The 21,367-nt window shown below is 40.8% G+C and overlaps 1 protein-coding gene across 2 annotated transcripts in view; it reads right to left on the minus strand.

Annotated features, from left to right (window-relative positions):
• Positions 1 to 11,439: 11,439 nt before the first annotated feature.
• LOC117431020 (regulator of G-protein signaling 14-like) overlaps positions 11,440 to 21,367 on the minus strand; it is a 28,911-nt gene continuing 18,983 nt past the window's right edge. For both annotated transcript variants that reach the window (XM_058996091.1, XM_034051594.3), the window contains 9 exons: positions 21,089 to 21,233; positions 20,458 to 20,570; positions 19,931 to 20,134; positions 19,552 to 19,625; positions 18,725 to 18,851; positions 17,849 to 17,930; positions 17,602 to 17,648; positions 16,929 to 17,055; positions 11,440 to 13,084 (listed from right to left, as the gene is read on the minus strand). In XM_058996091.1, coding sequence (XP_058852074.1) covers positions 12,648 to 13,084; positions 16,929 to 17,055; positions 17,602 to 17,648; positions 17,849 to 17,930; positions 18,725 to 18,851; positions 19,552 to 19,625; positions 19,931 to 20,134; positions 20,458 to 20,570; positions 21,089 to 21,233 — 1,356 coding nt within the window. In that variant the 3' untranslated portion in view covers positions 11,440 to 12,647. The remainder of the gene's footprint in view (positions 13,085 to 16,928; positions 17,056 to 17,601; positions 17,649 to 17,848; positions 17,931 to 18,724; positions 18,852 to 19,551; positions 19,626 to 19,930; positions 20,135 to 20,457; positions 20,571 to 21,088; positions 21,234 to 21,367) is intronic.

The raw sequence follows: 21,367 nt of genomic DNA on the forward strand, positions 1-21,367 counted from the left end.
ATATATACACACAGTACTGTGCAAAAGTTTTAGGCAGTTGTGAAAAAATGCTGTAAAGTAAGAATGCTTTCAAAAATAGACATGTTAATAGATTATATTTATCAATTAACTAAATGTAAAGTGAGTGAACAGAAGAAAAATCTACATCAAATCAATATTTGGTGTGACCACCCTTTGCCTTCAAAACAGCATCAATTCTTCTAGGTACACTTGCACACAGTTTTTGAAGGAACTCGGCAGGTAGGTTGGCCCAAACATCTTGGAGAACTAACCACAGTTCTTCTGTGGATTTAGGCAGCCTCAGTTGCTTCTCTTTCTTCATGTAATCCCAGACAGACTCGATGATGTTGAGATCAGGGCTCTGTGGGGGCCATACCATCACTTCCAGGACTCCTTGTTCTTCTTTACGCTGAAGATAGTTCTTAATGACTTTCGCTGTATGTTTGGGGTCGTAGTCATGCTGCAGAATAAATTTGGGGCCAATCAGATGCCTCCCTGATGGTATTGCATGATGGATAAGTATCTGCCTGTACTTCTCAGCATTGAGGAGACCATTAATTCTGACCAAATCCCCAACTCCATTTGCAGAAATGCAGCCCCAAACTTGCAAGGAACCTCCACCATGCTTCACTGTTGCCTGCAGACACTCATTTGTGTACCGCTCTCCAGCCCTTCGGCGAACAAACTGCCTGCTACAGCCAAATATTTCAAATTTTGACTCATCAGTCCAGAGCACCTGCTGCCATTTTTCTGCACCCAAGTTCCTGTGTTTTCGTGCATAGTTGAGTCGCTTGGCCTTGTTTCCATGTCGGAGGTATGGCTTTTTGGCCGCAAGTCTTCCATGAAGGCCACTTCTGACCAGACTTCTCCGGACAGTAGATGGGTGTACCAGGGTCCCACTGTTTTCTGCCAATTCTGAGCTGATGGCACTGCTGGACATCTTCTGATTGCGAAGGGAAGTAAGCATGATGTGTCTTTCATCTGCTGCAGTAAGTTTCCTTGGCCGACCACTGCGTCTACGGTCCTCAACGTTGCCCGTTTCTTTGTGCTTCTTCAAAAGAGCTTGGACAGCACATCTGGAAACCCCTGTCTGCCTTGAAATTTCTGCCTTCGGAGAGACCTTGCTGATGCAGTATAACTACCTTGTGTCTTGTTGCTGTGCTCAGTCTTGCCATGGTGTATGACTTTTGACAGTAAACTGTCTTCAGCAACCTCACCTTGTTAGCTGAGTTTGGCTGTTCCTCACCCAGTTTTATTCCTCCTACACAGCTGTTTCTGTTTCAGTTAATGATTGCGTTTCAACCTACATATTGAATTGATGATCATTAGCACCTGTTTGGTATAATTGTTTAATCATACACCTGACTATATGCCTACAAAATCCCTGACACACACACACACACACACACACACACACACACACACACACACACACACACACACACACACACACATACTGCTGTGCAAAAGTCTTAGACATGTTGCATTTTTCTACTCTGATGCATTATGAGCATCTACAATTTACTCAAAGCCTCCACTAGTGTTTTCTACTGTTATAACAACCTTGACTTGCATAAGGAAGAAAAAACACTGAGTGAAATGGCTTGCATCACTTGATTTTCAAGGTGTGGTATCCGAAGAATAATCAACAAGTACAGAGAAACATCATCTGTAATTGACAAACCCAGGACTGGAACACCCAAAAAGCTGTCTAACAAGCATGAGCAATACTTGAAGATAATATCCTTAAGGAATAGAAAGAAGACAGGTGTTGAAAATTGACAACAGCGCTGGCAGAAGGCAAAGGTGTCGTTGTCCATCAGATCAACAATACGAAGGTCACTCTTGAAATCAGGACTTAAAGGATGTGTTGCAGTAAGAATACCTCTGGTAAGAAAGGGGAACAAGACTAAAAGGCTAAAATATGCACAAGAAAACAGACATTGGACTATGGAACAATGGCCAAAGGTGCTTTGGACTGTTGATGGATGGACAACGACACCTGTGCAGCTACCACTGCCAGGAATTAATTCTTAGACTACTTTGTTTCAGTAGATATGCTTTTCTCCTAATTATGGAGCTTCCTAACTTATTTTTTTTCTACCACAACTGTCTTTACAAAGCATTTTCCAACTGTTTTCATTTAAAAAAATGTAGGTACTGTCCCGCATGACCTTTAACATTGTACTCTGTGTTCTTGCTTCATGTAGTTCAGACAGAACCTGTTCATGGGTACTGCTGATAAACTAACTCAAATGAACATGTCTGTATTTGAAGGGAAATGGTTTTCTATGTGAAAATAACCAATATCTGTAATTTTGTGCACTGAATTCTGCACCCTTGTGTGAATTCTGTATTGATTGAGCAATCAGAGGGACTGGTTAGAATTGTTAGCTGATTGAAAATGGAATACAAATTGGGTAGTGTTCAATGTAAAAATGCAATTCAAATATGTGAGTAGAAAACTTTCACGTGTACATGCTAATATTGTGATAATTAAATACTGAAAACGACTTGGCATGTTTGATGGTTATAAACAAGTGTTACATTCATTAATTTAGGGGAAGAGGTGGGCCCATAATAAGGGCCTGCACTGAGACCTATTTTTTTCTCTTCCTCTGCCACTGCATTCAGAGGCTTACAGCAATAATGAAACAGCAACCTAAAGGATTGGGGCCAACTTTTAGTAATGATCTGTTTATGGATTAATACTTGTAGATGTTCCTGGAGTGATTCTCAGTGGATGAATCCATTTCCTGCACTGGAAATGGTGTAAACGTCTCTGTTTAATTGATTTCCAATTTTGCAATCTACAATGAAGCTAGCACTCGGCATCTTGCAGGACTGAATAATTTATTCTGGCTGTTTTTATATAGGTTTGCAATCACATACTGACAATTCCATTCGGGTCCATCGTTAAGGAGCCCTCTTTCTTGTACAGACGTGCTCAAATTTGTTGGTACCCTTACAGTTCATTGAAATAATGCTTCATTCCTCCTGAAAAGTGATGAAATTAAAAGCTATTTTATCATGTATACTTGCATGCCTTTGGTATGTCATAGAATAAAGCAAAGAAGCTGTGAAAAGAGATGAATTATTGCTTATTCTACAAAGATATTCTAAAATGGCCTGGACACATTTGTTGGTACCCCTTAGAAAAGATAATAAATAATTGGATGATAGTGATATTTCAAACTAATTAGTTTCTTTAATTAGTATCACACATGTCTCCAATCTTGTAATCAGTCATTCAGCCTATTTAAATGGAGAAAAGTAGTCACTGTGCTGTTTGGTATCATTGTGTGCACCACACTGAACATGGACCAGAGAAAGCAAAGGAGAGAGTTGTCTGAGGAGATCAGAAAGAAAATAATAGACAAGCATGGTAAAAGGTAAAGGCCACAAGACCATCTCCAAGCAGCTTGATGTTCCTGTGACAAGAGTTGCAAATATTATTAAGAAGTTTAAGGTCCATGGAATTGTAGCCAACCTCCCAGGGCGCGGCTGCAAGAGGAAAATCGACCCCAGATTGAACAGAAGGATAGTGCGAATGGTTGAAAAAGAACCAAGGATAACTGCCAAAGAGATACAAGCTGAACTCCAAGGTGAAGGTACGTCAGTTTCTGATCGCACCAACCGTTGCTTTTTGAGCGAAAGTGGGCTCCATGGAAGAAGACCCAGGAGGACTCCACTTTTGAAAGAAAAACATAAAAAAGCCAGACTGGAATTTGCTAAAATGCATATTGACAAGCAACAATCCTTCTGGGAGAATGTCCTTTGGACAGATGAGTCAAAACTGGAGCTTTTTGGCAAATCACATCAGCTCTATGTTCACAGACAAAAAAATGAAGCTTTCAAAGAAAAGAACACCATACCTACAGTGAAACATGGAGGAGGCTCGGTTATGTTTTGGGGCTGCTTTGCTGCGCCTGGCACAGGGTGCCTTGAATCTGTGCAGGGCACAATGAAATCTCAAGACTATCAAGGCATTCTGGAGCGAAACGTACTGCCCAGTGTCAGAAAGCTCTCTCAGTCGCAGGTCATGGGTCCTCCAACAGGATAATGACCCAAAAAACACAGCTAAAAGCACCCAAGAATGGATAAGAACAAAACATTGGACTATTCTGAAGTGGCCTTCTATGAGTCCTGATCTGAATCCTATCGAACATCTATAGAAAGAGCTGAAACTTGTAGTCTGGAGAAGGCACCCATCAAACCTGAGACAGCTGGAGCAGTTTGCTCAGGAAGAGTGGGCCAAACTAGGTGCAGAAGTCTCATTGAGAGCTACAGAAAACTTTTGATTGCAGTGATTGCCTCTAAAGGTTGTGCAACAAAATATTAGGTTAGCGGTCCCATCATTTTTGTCCATGCCATTTTCATTTGTTTTCTTATTTACAATATTATGTTGAATAAAAAATCAAAAGCAAAGTCTGATTTCTATTAAATATGGAATAAACAATGGTGGATGCCAATTACTTTTGTCAGTTTCAAGTTATTTCAGAGAAAATTGTGCATTCTTCGTTTTTTGTGGAGGGGTACCAACAAATTTGAGCACGTCTGTATATACAGTGCAAGTCTTTATCAATGCACTGTGCTCTAGGCATGCATATGCAATTAAAGAAAGTGTGGAAGAGGCCCACCGATATTATTGCCTTACTGTTGATGCTGTTTTTAAAGCATTATTTATTTTCCCTATCTGTTTATGACCGGAGACATTATAGAGAAAAAAAAAATTGAAGTCTAATTTGGAGTTTTAATGATGATTGCATAAGAAAAGGAGCCCCTTTTTGACAAAATACCGTTTGATATTGTTTATTTTACTTGTGTAAGTTACCTATACTTTCCCAGAGTCATTGTCCTCATTCTGCAGAATGAAAGAGTTAATAAAAGTAAAGACAGTCGTTTGCGTAAGAGCGCACTATGTGCAACTCACTGCTGGCACAATTTACACAGCTTTAGAATTTTTTTTTATATAAATTGTATTATTTCCTTCTCAGACAAGTAGACTGCCTGCAGTTTGCACCTGTCAATAAGAATTAGCAACAGTTTATTTTATCTTTTCTTTTGTCAGTCTGGAGTAGCATGGCTGGAGGATGCCCCTTTACTTTTTCACAACCAGATGTATGATTAACCTTTTACAGTAGCTCTTGGTGCCAGTCTAGAGCTATAGTGTCATTATTGGTGGTGTAAGTAACGAAAATAGTGGGTAAAACATTTGAACCACTGCAGGGTTCGCCATGAGCTTTGGAGTCAACCAATTTAAAAAAAAAAAATGTTAACAGCTAAAGCTTACTCAGATCCAAAGAATGGATCTAACGTGTAATCCTGTATGCAACTACAGTAAAAGACACCCTGTGCAATGGTTTATAAAATGTGTTAAAGACACAGCTTCAGTTGTTTTGGGATAGTGAGGTTGGGTGTGGGCTTGAACAGACAAGAGTTCAAATGACATTTCTTTCACGGTTCACAATTCTTGTTAATGATTCTGCAATTACTCAAATATATACATACATACATAAATACACACAGTATGCAGTTCCAGGTTGAGGCAATGCATAACCTGGAAAACGACCTACCTCATTTCCATAAGTTTGCCATGTTATACAGCACGGTATAAACCATTTAATGACAATAGTGACAACACAGTGAAAAAAGAAATGCAAGTCAGAAACCACCAGAACAGCTCTGCAGGCAATGGTCAACGTAACCGTTAACCTAGCAGAGATATATTGCATTGCAGTTTGAATGTAGTAATCAGCGACTGTACCACAATTATTCTTATTTGAAGTTAAAAGTACAGTTCATGATAGCCTATGCTGCTATTATTGCTAGGTCACCTACAAGATAAGCCACATAAAACTGAGAAAACAAACTATTAAATTGGCAGATTTTGGCTGCATTTCCTTTGACATTGAGGTTTTCACACATACAGAGACAGTTATTCATCTCAGAGTTTAGCAACTCGCACTCAGATCAATGAATGGCTTCTTGAAAAAAGAAAAACTCCAGCACAAGTTTGCTGGCATAATGACCCACATGGTTTTGAAATGAGTTCCTCCATATTTTAGAAATGTTGCACTTCATGCAACCATACTAAAACTCAGATTTGTGGGTGTTGATTGTACATTACAACATATACAACAAATGCATTATATGCAATTAGTTGCAATATTGCCAATAGTATATTCAGCAGTCAGATTAATAGTGTGTAATTTGCAATTCAAGTGGACCACATCCTGGAGAGTTGTATCTTGGATTGGTGGCTGATGATTCATAAACCACATGCGATTGATAAAATGGTGCCAGGGCAGAGGTTGTGTGAATGTTACCTTTCTGCAATCATATTTCAAGGGCTTTCTAATGAAAAATATAAAATTAAAATGGCTTGATACACAAAAAAGGGAAATCATTTTAACTGCAGTATTCTGCTTGTTGCATGCTCTCTGTATTGGAAACATGCCTCTGAATCACAAATGGTATCCCGGTCAGGCTAACAGTATGAGTCAGAGTCCTGCTCCTGTCAGCACACTCATCTGGTCACAAACATCCCCCAGCGCTGAATCAGACAGAAGACAACGCATCCTGCACTGTGGGGGATGAGGAATTATTACCAAACTGGGAACTGCTGATTGAAAATTCTGATAACTAATAAAACAGCAAGAAGAAAAAGTATACGACTGACTGTATTTGAACCTTTTACCCCACTCAGACCTCCTGCTTATTTGGAGAGTACGTATCTTCTAGCTCTTTTTACCTGTACCATCCCCTTACATTGTATGATGCTTGCCATCATCCCCATAGGTTCTTATTACAATTTCTAGAACATTGTGGGTTTGTCTTGTGTGTGTCAAGCTGCTTTGACGGAGTTCAGCTGCAGCTTTTTGTCTTGCCTAAATCATGTAACACAGTCAGCTACATCAGCCAAAGTGTCATCATAGAAGTAAGCACCAGCCCCGTTTAGTGAAAAGCAGTGTATTGCCAACAAGTCAAAAAAAGCAGCAATGGCAAAAAACATCGTTTCATTGTCAGTTTACAGCCTCTGTATGCCAGTACGACAGTAAAAAAGTCAGCGCCCCGGATGAGAAATATTCTGCCAATAAAACGTTTGTGGACACCTTTAATTCTTACATATATAGAATATGTGATCGCAGCTTGCAATAAAGGTCACGTTAACGTGTTAGTGATGCAAACTATTGTACACATCTGAAGTACAATGGGAAGAGTTTGAACTTAACAAGAAGGCTGTATGGTCCAGTGGTTAAAGACAAGGGCTTGTAACCAGAAGGTCCCCGGTTCAAAGCCCACCTCAGCCACTGACTCATTGTGTGATCCTGAGCAAGTCATTTAACCTCCTTGTGCTCCGTCTTTCGGGTGAGATGTAATTGTAAGTGACTCTGCAGCTGATGCATAGTTCATACACCCTAGTCTCTGTAAGTCGCCTTGGATAAAGGCGTCTACTAAATAAACAAATAATAAAATAATAATAACAAATCTAGCTGTTGAGCGCTTCCACACAAATCATTTTTATAGCCTCATTGTACTGACTGCAATCTCCTGGGAGGCTCAAAGCCATTGATCTGCAAAATTCAGCACATTTCTTCCAGTTGATACACATAGCAAGCACCTTACCACAAGTCTTCTGCAGTATGCATGCCTTGACCCATATCCACACCAGGAATATTCATTCTCAAACCATTCTCATGCTGTACCATGTGAATAGTGTGCAAAAAGGCAGCCGATTTAAAAATATATCAATATTCAGTTTCTAATAAATTCTACAATGGTGTCTACTCTATTCCCAACAATTAATCTTATGTCAATTTATGTATTTTTGCATTTCTTCTAAATACCTTTGCATCTGTTTTGAATGCATTTTGACTTGGTGCTTTTATGAATGTAAAGAACTGAGTTGTCATCAACTACTTAATGCTACATTTTTGGTGGGACTGTATACTGCCATACATTGCACATTGGATTATTAAAGATTAGCTAGAATAACTGTATACGTCAATACAATGACAAAATGATCGCAAATTCAATTTGCTACTTTGCTGCACTGTTTGCATTTCTAATTTCTATTGCCACGATGTTCCAGAACTGACATCTACTGAAGATGTGTGACAAGTGCAGAAAGCCAAGAAATTAAGTCAATCTTACCTTGAATTCAGCACTATGGATTATGTTTGTCTCAGATTCACAATTATCAACAACTTCCCCAAAATCAAGTCTCCATTGAAGTGCCTTTTAGTGGAGTAACAAAGGGATTACATAACCAGATATTTGCTGTAATTGACAGATTATATAATATTTAGCATCCCTGGAGACTGGGTAACCAGCACTCACATAATACAGAAAACAGCTCTGCAAAAGGCTAAATCTTACACTTCCAGTTATCTGTAATGTTATGTAATTACAGTCGGCATTGTGTTAACGTGATTCACCCGCAGTAAGCTATGGATGGCATAAACTCCCACACAATAACCTGGTATTCAAAATGCCCCCCAATCACCAGTACAGTAATCATGCATATTTGAACAGAACAATCTTTATTAAGACACTCATTACACTAATAAAAATGTATTAAAACAAATGAATGTAATAAAAAGTAATGCAAGTACAGAAATGTACAGTACAGGTAGGCTACATTACTGCAGATTGTTTCCAGTTGCAAGTATGGACAGCAAACTCCCAATTCAGCTCTATATCCGGATGCTGCTCCATAGCACGCCAGTGTTACAAGCACACCATGCACACTTACTTCAATCAGTGTCTGTTTCAGGCAAAGCGTCCTGGTCGCCAAGGTAACACAGCTGAGAATTCTTCCTCGGAGATCCTGTCTGGTGGTGTTTTGGTTGTATTTTCGTCAGCACTCTCCTCCTCAACTACAGAAACCCCATCTTTTTTAAAGCAACGTTGCATTGTTTGCTGACTGACAGAGTTCCAAGCATGCTTTAGCACAGCATCTAACACATTTTATTAACACGTTTCTCTTTCCAGCCATGGTTGCTTGCTGTTGCAGTCAGTGCTCTTTTTTCAAACTGTAAACCCGACACTGTATAGAGATTAAAATAGCCAAGGTACATTAAGGGGTAACCACTCAGTAACGAGGTGCAAACAGCTGATTGATCGATCTGTCAAGCTTTTACTACAGTAAAGTGCTACCTTTTGTATTGAAATCTATGTGAATGGAAAGGTAACAAGGTGAAAATTAGTGGATTAGTAAGAGCGATTACTATAGTAATAAACAGTGTGTTATTTAAATCTATGTGAACGGCACATAACGAGATCCAAACAGCTGAGTTTGCCGGAAATATGGCATGCTTAACAAGGTATAAACGATGCCTTTGTTGTTGAAATCAATGGGAATGGCAAACGGAAAGAGCTATTTGTCCGATGTAAACGGCTGCCCGAAATAACCCTGTGGGTCAAACAGTAAGTAAGCCGGGATTTGAACCGGGGACCTCCTGGTTACAAGCCCTTTTCTTTAACCACCGGACCACACATCTATTTACACACCAGATCAAAAACCAGATTAAAACCCTCCATTCTGGAAAGTTTACAAAATTAATAACATTAAGTGGACGTGAAAGGGTACAAAAAGGTCTAAAGTTTCCCTTTCCCAGATTTGCCTAAAATTAAGAAAATTGCAAGTGAACCTTTTGGCGGTCAGGCTAATTAGAACGCTAGTTCTCTTATTACGTTCTAATGAAATCTTGATAATTCATATACTAAAGTGCAGGGGAAAAAACACTTACACAATACTACAAAACAAATTTTACTGTAAGCAATACAATGCACCCTTCAATGTTTTCCGAAGCAGATTCCACATCTATTTTAAACCCCACTGCTTAACTTGAGCTGCTACCCCCAGCTTCCAAGAAAACAAATGGCCAACAATAATAAAACAATACCCCATTCAACCAGAAAGTGGCAGTGGATTATTTTATCCCCCCACCCCCAAGAGAGAACACTTACAGGTTGCACACTGTTACGACATTTATTTAACTTATGCATGTCATTAGCACATTAGATTAGACAGGATGAGACTGCAACAAAATACAACTCGGGTGTGCATCACAGATTTTAGCATAGGGAGAGGAATTACAGAAGCCCATCATAGGTTGCCTTCAAAATAGAACAATCTGCTTGTTGAATGGACCCAATTTAATGCTAATCTTGGTCCACCTTACTTGATGTGGAAATACAGTCAGATTAGTGCTAAAATTGGACTGATAAGATGGCTTTAAAAATCACTCTGCTTTTATGTGCCCAAATGCTTATGTTCAGGATTTTAATTTACAACAGTATCAGCAGTACAACACAAGTGTGTCTCCTTGATTTAGAAAATGGGGCAATTTCTTCCGAAATGTATCAAATTTCAAGATTCTGACTGCCTTACATTCTAGGAGTATTCTTCTCCTTCTGCCTTCGTGCAGTTCATTATCTTTGGAATTCAGATTCTACACAAAAAGACACCCGTTGTGGGTGAAAAGGCATACATAATTTAAACCTAGTTTCATCTGTCATATCTTCCAAAGTATGCACAACAGTCTTGCCATTTTTTAACACTGTAAAAATGTTATTCTAGTTGAATGACTAGACAAATGGACCTTGGTTATTGTCCTAACCTGCCAACAAGCCAGTCCCCTGTGGTCACTGGTATCAAGTGGAGCCACCTGCTGCAGTCCATCACACTTAAAAGGGGCTCCCAAGGCATAGAATCCTGCACCATTACATTTCAAAGCCTCATACTGAATGCAGACAGTGCCGTATGCTTGTTGAGGTTGCCTTGGCTGGGGATCTTGGTGAAGTTACCATGCCATAAGGCATTCATTGAATTGATATCTAGCAATTAGACACTTACCTCTTCACACAGGAACTGTGCAAATACAAAAATTGCATTACATAAAGCCAACATATTTGATGCACTAGCAAGCTGCTTGTCATTTCATAGTCAAAAAATCCCTTCCTTATGCAACAGTAAAAGTGTCCACTATTTCCTGTAAAAGGTAGCTTTTCAAATAGAAAATTGGTGTTATTTAAGCTGGTTTTGCCCCAGACCCCCTCAAAGAATATCAAGTATTCAAAGCACAGTATGTAGCGAGGTAGGAACATATAGTGGCCAAGAACGAACTGGGAATGCCAGAGGAAAGCAAAGCATGACTGCATTCTCTTAATTCTAAAATAAATACACATTGGTAGCAAACTTACACATAGGAACAATCACATACACAATAAGAGAAATGTAAATTAATGAAAGAACAAAACAAGAACAATACTAGAAATATATTATTTAGTGAGTCCACATGCATCTTGCAGTACTTTCTCCTGGTGCTCCTTGGTTCGTTCTTGACACCGCTGTGGTCGATGTGGGAATACACCGAAACTAAATCAGATTCATGCTTTGCTAATATTTTTTGCTGGTGTGTTATTTGAGAAGTTGAAAAGGGTGCTTTATTTGAGTGAATAATACAATGTGATATTTCCTGTTGTGGTACGCCAAAGCATATCAAATCCCAAAGTAAGGTAATGTACAAATCTATGCAAATGTATTATGGCAAACTTTTGAAAACGTTCTGATGGTGGTGCTAGAGTAGTGTAAAACTATAATAAAAGTCCAACTAAAAATGCCAATTACATTTAATTTTCTTTGCACTCCCACATTATGCAACATCCTCTATAGGTTAGATAGTTTATAATACAAAAGTGTTAAGAAAACAATATTAATGATTAATTAAATTTCGATGGATAAAACTAGACATGCAAGATGTACACGTTAATTTTTTTTTCTTTAAAATTGGTTGCATTTAATTCTAAATGCTATATTACAATGGTACAACAGAAAGAAACAATACAAGTGCTTGAACAATCTTAAGTTCTTAAACACAATATATATTTTTGCAGTGTCAGTTGGGAATTGTGTGGAATGCAAGTTTACTGTAGATTCCCCAACTGAAGAATGACAACAAAAAAAATACCCAATTGCATTACTGTTGGCTATACATGTGAATTTAATTGAATCACATGTCTAATAGTGTCAACATAGAAGATGTGAATGAGTCATGTTGCATTGTATTCAGCGCATTGAACAATAAATTAACATGGCCCAGTCAACATGTATGTATTTCTTACCACATTCTTCAGTTACAGTAGTTAATCTTCCAATACATTAACGACTCATGTTATCCTATTAAAAGGACACTGCACTTAACTTACCTTCAGGTTGGGATTTTGATCAATTTTGACAATTTATGCTATTTTGCATCGATAAGTAAAAAGGAGTCCAAGAGTTGCTATCTGGCAATACGGACCAAGAATTCCTGGACATAGAAACTGGCCTTCATGTGTTGGCAGGTCTGTCTCGAATTAAAATAAGAATGTTTAAAGTCTGGTTGGTTCTGGGGGTGTATCTTCCTACAGTACATGATTAAATAAATAGAAATAATATAAATAAAAACTCAACACTGTCCTCTCACTGCTGCTGTCCTTCCCTGTGCAACACAGGATCATTCAAATACAATTCACTGGTTGGCATTTAAAATGGCTGGATATCTTCCAGTCAAAGCAAAAATGAAAGCGAAACCCATCAACATTCAAATGAAATCTATATTTATTAAGGTGCATCTAAGTTCCATCTGTCTCTCCGGTCACGGAACGCTTTCAGTACCAGATTCTGTTTTTGCACAGCGAGCCAGTGTTGAGGGTCCATTGCTGTCTGCCGTTTCGCTACTTGGTTGCTTTTGCGAGAGTTGACAGTCTGAATCACTGTCCGCTCCAGCACTGTGGTTTAGTAGCTCATTTGTATGCAGTTCCTTGGAAAGAGCCTCTTTAGACCGTGAAGATGCAGAGATGGTTTCTGCATTCGCTTCAGTGTGCGGCCTGCAGCCCTCACCCGTGACCATGCTGCTGGCAGGTCCCGGACTAATCAACGTCTCTTCTGCTGTGGTGCCTTCATCTTCATCTGGTTCCTCTTCCTTCACAGGCAGCTGCAGGAATTGGGGGATAACCAAGTACTCCTTATTCAGAAGTCCCCGCTGGTCATCCACTCGGCAGCTCTGCACTTTTGACAGCAGATCGATCAGTCCTGTAGGCACAAGAAGCAACAATAAGACCCCTGAGAAACCAGCTCTGAAATTAATACACCATGAATAAGTAGGTTTACTCTTTATTCATGCAGCTGTAGAGTTGGAGCCATTTAACAGGGGCTTGATTGCTCAGCGCCTGATCATTTAAATATACTCAAGGGTGTTGTGGGGCAAAGATACCAAAAGACAAGGGTCATAAATGTCTGAAGCAGACTAATGAGTGCAGCAGCAGCTTGATGTGGGCACCATTTGCAATGAGGAAAGGATTTGTTGGGAATAAATTAAAAACACTCTTGGTCATGACAGCATCAGTTCACAGTGGTATGCAGACTTGATAATCACACTGTAGTATTTATTGTTGTATAAAATTTGTACCAATTTATCTGTAAACCTCTTATTTCTTCTATATGGCTTTTTCAAGGACAGCTTCCCTCTATAAATAATCATTGTATTAAATGTGGCCTGAATCCAGCATGTCATTGCAGAAATCAACGGCAATCCTCTTTTTCACTTTTATTAAAAGGTTATTTAAAAGCACATAACATAGGAGACAGTGCCAAATACATAAAAATTCTGTAAATGCCTGTGGCGGAGTGTCCTGCCCCTATTTATTATTATTTGTATTATTGTTTGCGGTGCGGATAACAGCGCAGCGTATTTCTTATTATTTATAATTTAAAAACCCGTGAGGATGCGTGGCTGATCAGCTACTGATTATTTAACTAGCTGACAGTCACGCATCCTTACCAAACGCGTGCAGACTGTGGCCGAGGGGTAATAAGATAATTAACAGCTAGTTAACCCGTCGGCCAGAGTATAAGAACCTGCAGCTGTCCGTGCTGCGGGGTTGGGTGTACAGAGAGGAGGTACGGGGAGATAGAGAGGAGACAGACTTTAAAATAACAATTGCTAAAACGTGCTGGATTAGCCAGCAAAACACTTACTTGTTTGTCTGTCTGGTTTGTTTGGCCCTTGTGCCTTTTTGTTTAGTGTTTTGTTATGGTTTAAATCTTTTGTTTTGTTTATTTGATTTATTAAACACGCCGAGTGCCGTAGCATTCAGCTTCACCCGCCCATCCATTGTTTTGGTTCAGTCATTTCCTGGTCCGTGACGTCACCACACCTCACCACTGCAAGCCATCCTGCCACATATGGTGTCCTGCATGGGACAAACAACGCCTCCAGGAGCCGGACCAGGAAAGAAAAGGTAGTTTTTTTTGTTCGTTTTTTTTCGAATAAGTGTTTTTGTGTTTGGAGAAAAAAATAAAAAAAATATATAAAGTGGATGCCTACATGGAGAGGTGGCATGAGTATCAGAGGGAGTTGAAGGAAGGAGGGACTACATGGTGCCTTGCCTGCCTGGAGTATGGGCACCTCCCTGATGTGTGCCCATATGAAGACCCCCTCTTTGTGCAGGCCTTTGATCGAGGTGAGGTGGAGACCGCGGAGGAGTGAATCCACCTGAAGGCCGTACCATCGCGCAGGGGGATCAGGAAACATGCCTCACCTGCCTCAAAGGGGAGGAGTGGTGCTTTGCCATTGGCAAGGTTGGGCACAAAGCACCCGACCAACCCCCTCCATGGCAGGAGGTGGAACTGCTGGTCCCGAAGAAGGGAAGGAGTGGTAGTGCCAAGAAAGCAAAGAAGCAGGCTCCAGCGCCTGAGTGGGAGCAGCCCGAACGTCCACAGCCCAAGAGGGGGGAGTCGGTGCGTCCACAGCCCAGAAGGGGGATAGGTAAGCTGCAGCAGCAACAGCAACTGCAGCAACAGCAGGAGGAGGTCGGGGATGATGGCTGGGAGGTTTGTGTTATAAACCTTGTGGCGGAGTTATGCCCTGGCTGTGGGGCATATGGGCACACGTTGGCCATATGCCCCACGCAATACGAAGAGGGGGAGCCCGTGCATCCAGCGCCCAGAAGGGGGGAGCCCGTGCATCCAGCGCCCAGAAGGGGGGAGCCCATAGGTCCAGAACCTAGGCCTCCAGGGAGCAGAGCAGCGGGAGCTGCCTCTGCCTCCGCCACCTCCACCAGCAGAGGGTGAATGCCTGCTGGTTCCGCCTCAACCACCGTGGGAGGACTGCTTGCCCCTCCCACCTCCACCAGCAGAGGGTGAATACCTGCTGTTTCCCTCTCCACCTCCACCAGCAGAGGGTGAATACCTGCTGGTTCCACATCCACCGTCATGGGAAGGACTGCTCCTGCCCTGCCTCGCACCGCCCAAGGATGCCTGCTTCGCACCGCCCAAGGATGCCTGCTTCGCATTGCCTGGGGCTGCCTGTTGCTCCATATCGCCTGGGGCTGCCTGTTGCTCCATATCGCCTGGAGAGCCACCAGTTACAGGGTACAAGGGAGAAGTGGAGCTCCTGCTGCCGCCTCCATGGCCAGGGGCTCCCCTCCCGAGTTCGCCTCCCGAGGGTCCACTGCTGTCGCCGTCCCCTCCCAAGGGTCCACTGCTGCTGCCGTCGCCTCCCGAGGGTCCACTGTTGCTGCCGTCGCCTCCTGAGGGTCCTGTTTTGCCTGGGGTCGCTACCAGTCCTGCCATGTGGCAAGAAATACTATGGCTGGAACCCCACGAAGGGGAGCTGCCGGCCACGAAGAAGGGGGGGGGGGGGAGGTCAGGAGACCAGCTCCGCCAGCTGCACTTTCGCGGCAGGAAATACTGTGGCTGGAGCCCCACGGAGGGGAGCTGCCAGCCATGAAGAAGGGGGGGCAGGTCTGGAGACCACCCCCAAAATTTTTCTGGCCAGAGGAGCCGGCGTGGTCCACTGGGACGCTACAGTTGTTGGGGTGGGAGGAGGACATCCCGTCGTGGCCGCCCCCGGAAACACCTTGCTTCCCCTTTTCCTGGGTCGGGACTGCTAGCCGGGACTTTAGGGAATAAGGGGGGGGGGTGGCCGAAAAGGCCATGTGTGCTGCGCACAAGGGGGGCATGTGTGGCGGAGTGTCCCGCCCCTATTTATTATTATTTGTATTATTGTTTGCGGCGCGGATAACAACGCCACGTTTTTCTTATTATTTATATTTAAAAACCTGTGAGGATGCGTGGCTGATCAGCTATTGATTATTTAACTAGCTGACAGTCACGCTTCCTTACCAAACGCGTGCAGACTGTGGCCGAAGGGTAAGATAATTAACAGCTAGTTAACCCCTCGGCCAGAGTATAAGAACCTGCAGCTGTCCGTGCTGCGGGGTTGGGTGTACAGAGAGGAGGTACGGGGAGATAGAGAGGAGACAGACTTTAAAATAACAATTGCTAAAACGTGCTGGATTAGCCAGAACGACACTTACTTGTTTGTCTGTCTGGTTTGTTTGGCCCTTGTGCCTTTTTGTTTAGTGTTTTGTTATGGTTTAAATCTTTTGTTTTGTTTATTTGATTTATTAAACACGCCGAGTGCCGTAGCATTCAGCTTCACCCGCCCATCCATTGTTTTGGTTCAGTTATTTCCTGGTCCGCGACGTCACCACACCTCACCACTGCAAGCCATCCTGCCACAATGCTGTTTATTATCCCTACCGGGTGATAATAGTTAGTGTACCCACCTATGTGTATGACCAGCTTACAGAGCTGTATCTTGAGGGGAAAAAAAAGTTATCATTGAACTTGACATGGAATACTTAAATGATCCGATTGGCCCAGATTTAAAATCGAGGCTAGGCAATATCTAGGCTATAAACTGCTTATACATAGTAGGGTTAATTTGCATGGACATTTGTTACATAAGTTAAATCAACAGATTGTGAATTGTCCAGTTTTGATTAAACTGTAGGCAATATAACTGGACAAGGGTTGTTCCATAATTTCTTGCTCCTTCATGGGATCGTAAAAAAAAGCACAAAACAAATACCGTCCACTTCGCAAGTTCTCCTCTGCATAGCATTTCTGGCTTTGGTGTTCCCTCTGATTTGGTTTCTGGCCAGCAAGGACATTTCTGCCTTCTTCACATCCACAGCTGTTGCTGCTGCTGATCTCGCCTATACAAGGTTAAAAGATTTCTTAAGCAAACACATGCATACTGTACACACACCAATATACTGCAATAAGCTCCCTTCTCAATATACTAACACGGAGATTGTAACATTTTAACCACTCTGTGGTAAGAGCACTTTTTAATTACAGTTCATTATTTAATTTGTCTATGAAAACTTATCTTGGAACTTGCTTCAAAATGTGGCTTCACTGACAGCCAGTTATGTATTAAAACAACATTGTGGTTGTATTGCGTTATCTTCATGCAAGTCTTATAGTCATGGTGACCATATTGCTCAGTGTTCAGCAGGACAGTTCAGGCATTTCAACTCACAACCCAGTGCATTCTGATATGTTTTTACCTGTCTCTGGTACCATTTGAGAAGCAGGACTATGCTTTCCAGAATGTATTGGTTTGTGAGTTTTTGACATTTGTCAAATAACTAACAAATATTACCTTTATTATATAGTTGGGTGTATAGCTTTACTGTAAAAAAATGGTGAACAAAGATTATCTTCCCTATACTGTTTAGAGGGAAGGCAGTACTTACATTAACCTGGATCACTGGAGCACAGGGGAGGTTTGTGTTATCTTTACCTGTGAATTTTAAACACCAATATCAGACCAGAATATGCAGGCTTGTTCTCTACAGACTACTCTCATTACAATGTGGACACACAAACAAAAAGCACTGCTTATACTATACGCATATGCATAGGCTGCTGCTGTTTCATTTGTTAAATGCTGTTCCATTTTTGTTTGGTTTAAAACACCAAAAAAAAAAAACAACCACACACCTTTTACTCTGTCCAGAACCACTTTCTTGTTGGCCAGGGACGTGACTGGCATGTTCATTTTTAAAGGATGTGTTTCTCCACTCTGGATTAAAAATACAGAAATATGATCAGTAAAGCAAAAAGTAAAATAATCTTTACACCATTTAATGATGCAACGTCCATGGTTTAAGTCACTCGCTTAACAGTTTATCCATCTTTCAAAAGCATTTCATTGTGCCCACAGTGTGTCTGAAACCTTGTGCAACAGCAGGTGCGCTCTTGGTGTAAGAACCTACAGTTTGTATGTAGTGACAATATTTCAATGTTTAAAAAAATAAATAAATAAAAGCAGGGGAGTGAGGGTCAGGAGCCTACACAAGACAGAGGACCACAACAGCATTGTTAGCAAAGAACACTGCAGCACAAGAGGTCAGAGGCAAGTAACAATCCATTTCTTTTTTAAAAAGTGTTATTAGGATGATCCCTGTTCCTGGGGTTGGCTAAACACTGGATATTGAGATCAATAACCTGCTAAAGAATGTCCTTAGGAATTGGATAGGACTTGCTCTAGCTATACTGTATGTGAAGTGTTAGTACAGCCATTATATGCAGTTCCAGTAATGTACAGAAAGAGCCAGAATAATTAATCAAAACTGTATGTTGCATATTACATTTCTTTGACAATATAATCTAAGGGACAATAATCAACTGCCCCATTACACTATACAGACTCTGAAGTCTCAGAACACTGAATGTAAAAGTAGCCTACAATTCACCACATGTGAAGTCTTCAAACACAAGCCAATGATTAAATAATTCTGTCATAAAACCGATTTATAATGCTGTCAAAATTGCACTTAAATTGTCTAACAAGGGAAACAAAAGAAATTAACTTACAATTGTAGCTTCCATATCCTGCAACTTCAGGCCATTCTTCCCCAGGATGGGTTCCAGAGCTTCAAGCAAGCTTTTACTGGATTTAGCTGCAATTCCTATGGTTTTATTGAGAGGCACCATTTCTAACCTAAAATTGCACACACACAAAAAAATAAATAAATAAAATCAATGTCACCAGATCCTCAGGATGCAATTATTTATAATATAACATGGGTGTGATTGTTGTAATTGAACGTGCCACCAATTGAAAAGTGCTGCTTGAAATTGTCAGACGACAACCTCAATACATTGATAATTAAAACGTAGCACAGCCAGTGAACCAGGCGGTTCTTTGATCCACATGAATCTGAGCCTGAGTGAGTACATCTAGCTGGAAAGAGTATCATATAATGGCAGAGACTCTCCAGCCAAATTTAAACTTAAGGATTTTTCTGTAAGTTCTTGCAAGTGAACTTGGTCAGGTTTGTGTGTTGGAGTGTTTTGCCTGCAGCATATGTTAGCTCCTTGTTAAAAACAATGGTTGGGGTTAGACTTTATTGAAAAGTTAGTGCATGTGCGGTTTCATTAAGATGTTTTATTAGGACACCATATGTTGAGGGACTCTCAATTTATATATTAAATACCGTAAGTCACCCTGGATAAGGGCGTCTGCTAAGAAATAAATAACAATAATGTATTGTATGTTAAATTTACCTGAAAAAAATTAACAGTAGGTAAAATTAAACATTAACAATTTATTTTCTTTTGACCACTGAAACACAGAAAGCATTTTGTGCAAAATCCTGTCTACTTTACCTTGCCATAGATGAATAAAAACACAGACTCACGCAAATGTTATCCTGGTCTCCAACATCACCTGCTTGTCCATCAGGACAGAGCTGTCTTGGTCAAGCGAAAGAGGCTTTTACAAAGAGGAAAAAAAATATAAAAAAGAGAAACATGGTTATAAAAGTAGAAATAGACTCCTGTCTTGATGCATGACAGGATTTAGAATTCCCTAATAGATAGCAGTAGGAGGCATGCCTGGGTAAATACATACCAATAAAGCCAGCCATTCTATTTCATGTAAATGCCCTTTTGCATTTAAATTAGTCACACACGGCATAAAAAAAAAAACACACTTGTAGGAGTGCTACGGTACAACAATTGTTGTTCTCGGGTGTTCTGTTACAGTATTCTCTAATCATGCCACAGGAGATCCTGTACCTTGTCCTTGTCCTGCAGATAGATCTTGACTCCAGACAATGGGATTCCTCTCTTCTCACAGATTCCAGACAGCATGTCCCGGACGGTGAGCCCGAAGCGTGCTGGGGCCAGGGAAGCAGTGCCATCAGGGAGGTAAACACAGCAGTACTTCACAGTGCGGCCCTCCTTCTCTGCATCCTGACAGCGAGGGCTGGACCTGCCGTTCTGTTACAAAAACACAGCCCCCGGTCACACCTTGAGAGCTTCGACGCAATATTACAGCAAACAGATGACCGTGAAATATTATCATAGGCATACTTGTTAATATTGGCTGTCTGCTTCAGGCGTGAAGTGTCGATAAGCAAAGAGGGACAAATTCAGATAATTTTGATGTGAATGTAAGCATGCAAAAAAATGATGCTTCATTTGACTGACATTCTACATATAATTTTTAAAAACTTATTTGTTATATGATTTTTTTTATTTCACCCACTACTTAGATATTTTTAAGTGGTCCTCTCCAGCTGGGGAGTAGAAGACAGGTGTACCTCAGATTTGTTGGTAAGAGACCCAAGTTGTCCTAGCTCCAGGCTGGCAGCTGAATGGACTGAGGACTGGGACTCACGGCGCCCCACCATCGCTTGACTGTGGTCAGAGAATTCTGCCATAGAAACAGGTGTTAATGCAGCAGTCCATCTTTAGTGACTGAATGCTGTTAGCCAAATGTATGATGTCTAAAAAACAGCTGGAGTGACAAAGCTTTTCTTTATGAAAAGACTGCTTTGAGAACCTCGAAGTGCCGTGATATTCTCACACCTCACTGTGACTGTGTACCACTTATTTCAGAGATTTTACACAATTCAGTGGGTACATCAAAACAGCAAAACATGTTAGCTAGTATATATGTGGTAACCCCTGAAGTTTAAGCAGAAATATCCATTGACCATAAATACTGAAAGTGTTTAAATACTGAAAATGGAGAACAGGATTTTGTGGTCTGAACCTTGTGGTTATAAATAAATAAATAAATAAATAAATAAATAAATAAATAAATAAAATATAGATAAATGAATGAATACTAGAATATATAGCAGGTGTACAGTAATGTGTGATCATATTAATGTTAAAGAGGTGTTTAGAGACTCTGCAAAAGTCCTGTCTCCTGTTCTCTGTTCCTACCTCCCCAGGAGCCTCGCTTCTCTCTCCTCTTGTCTCTTTTGCTGGATTTCTCTGGACCCTGTCGACTGTCCAGTGTTGCTCTTTTTCTGGATGCAAAGTCTTCTGAGTCAAATGGAAGAGATACCCCCACTTTCAGTTTTTTCTTCTGCAAAAACACAAAACAAAAAAGTTTCTCATATATATATATATATATATATATATATATATATATATATATATATATATATATGCCAGGTGTCAGCACTTCATCATGCTCAAATTATCTAAATACAGTAGTCT

The sequence above is a fragment of the Acipenser ruthenus genome, chromosome 22, assembly GCF_902713425.1.
Source record: "Acipenser ruthenus chromosome 22, fAciRut3.2 maternal haplotype, whole genome shotgun sequence".
Classification (NCBI taxonomy): domain Eukaryota; kingdom Metazoa; phylum Chordata; class Actinopteri; order Acipenseriformes; family Acipenseridae; genus Acipenser; species Acipenser ruthenus.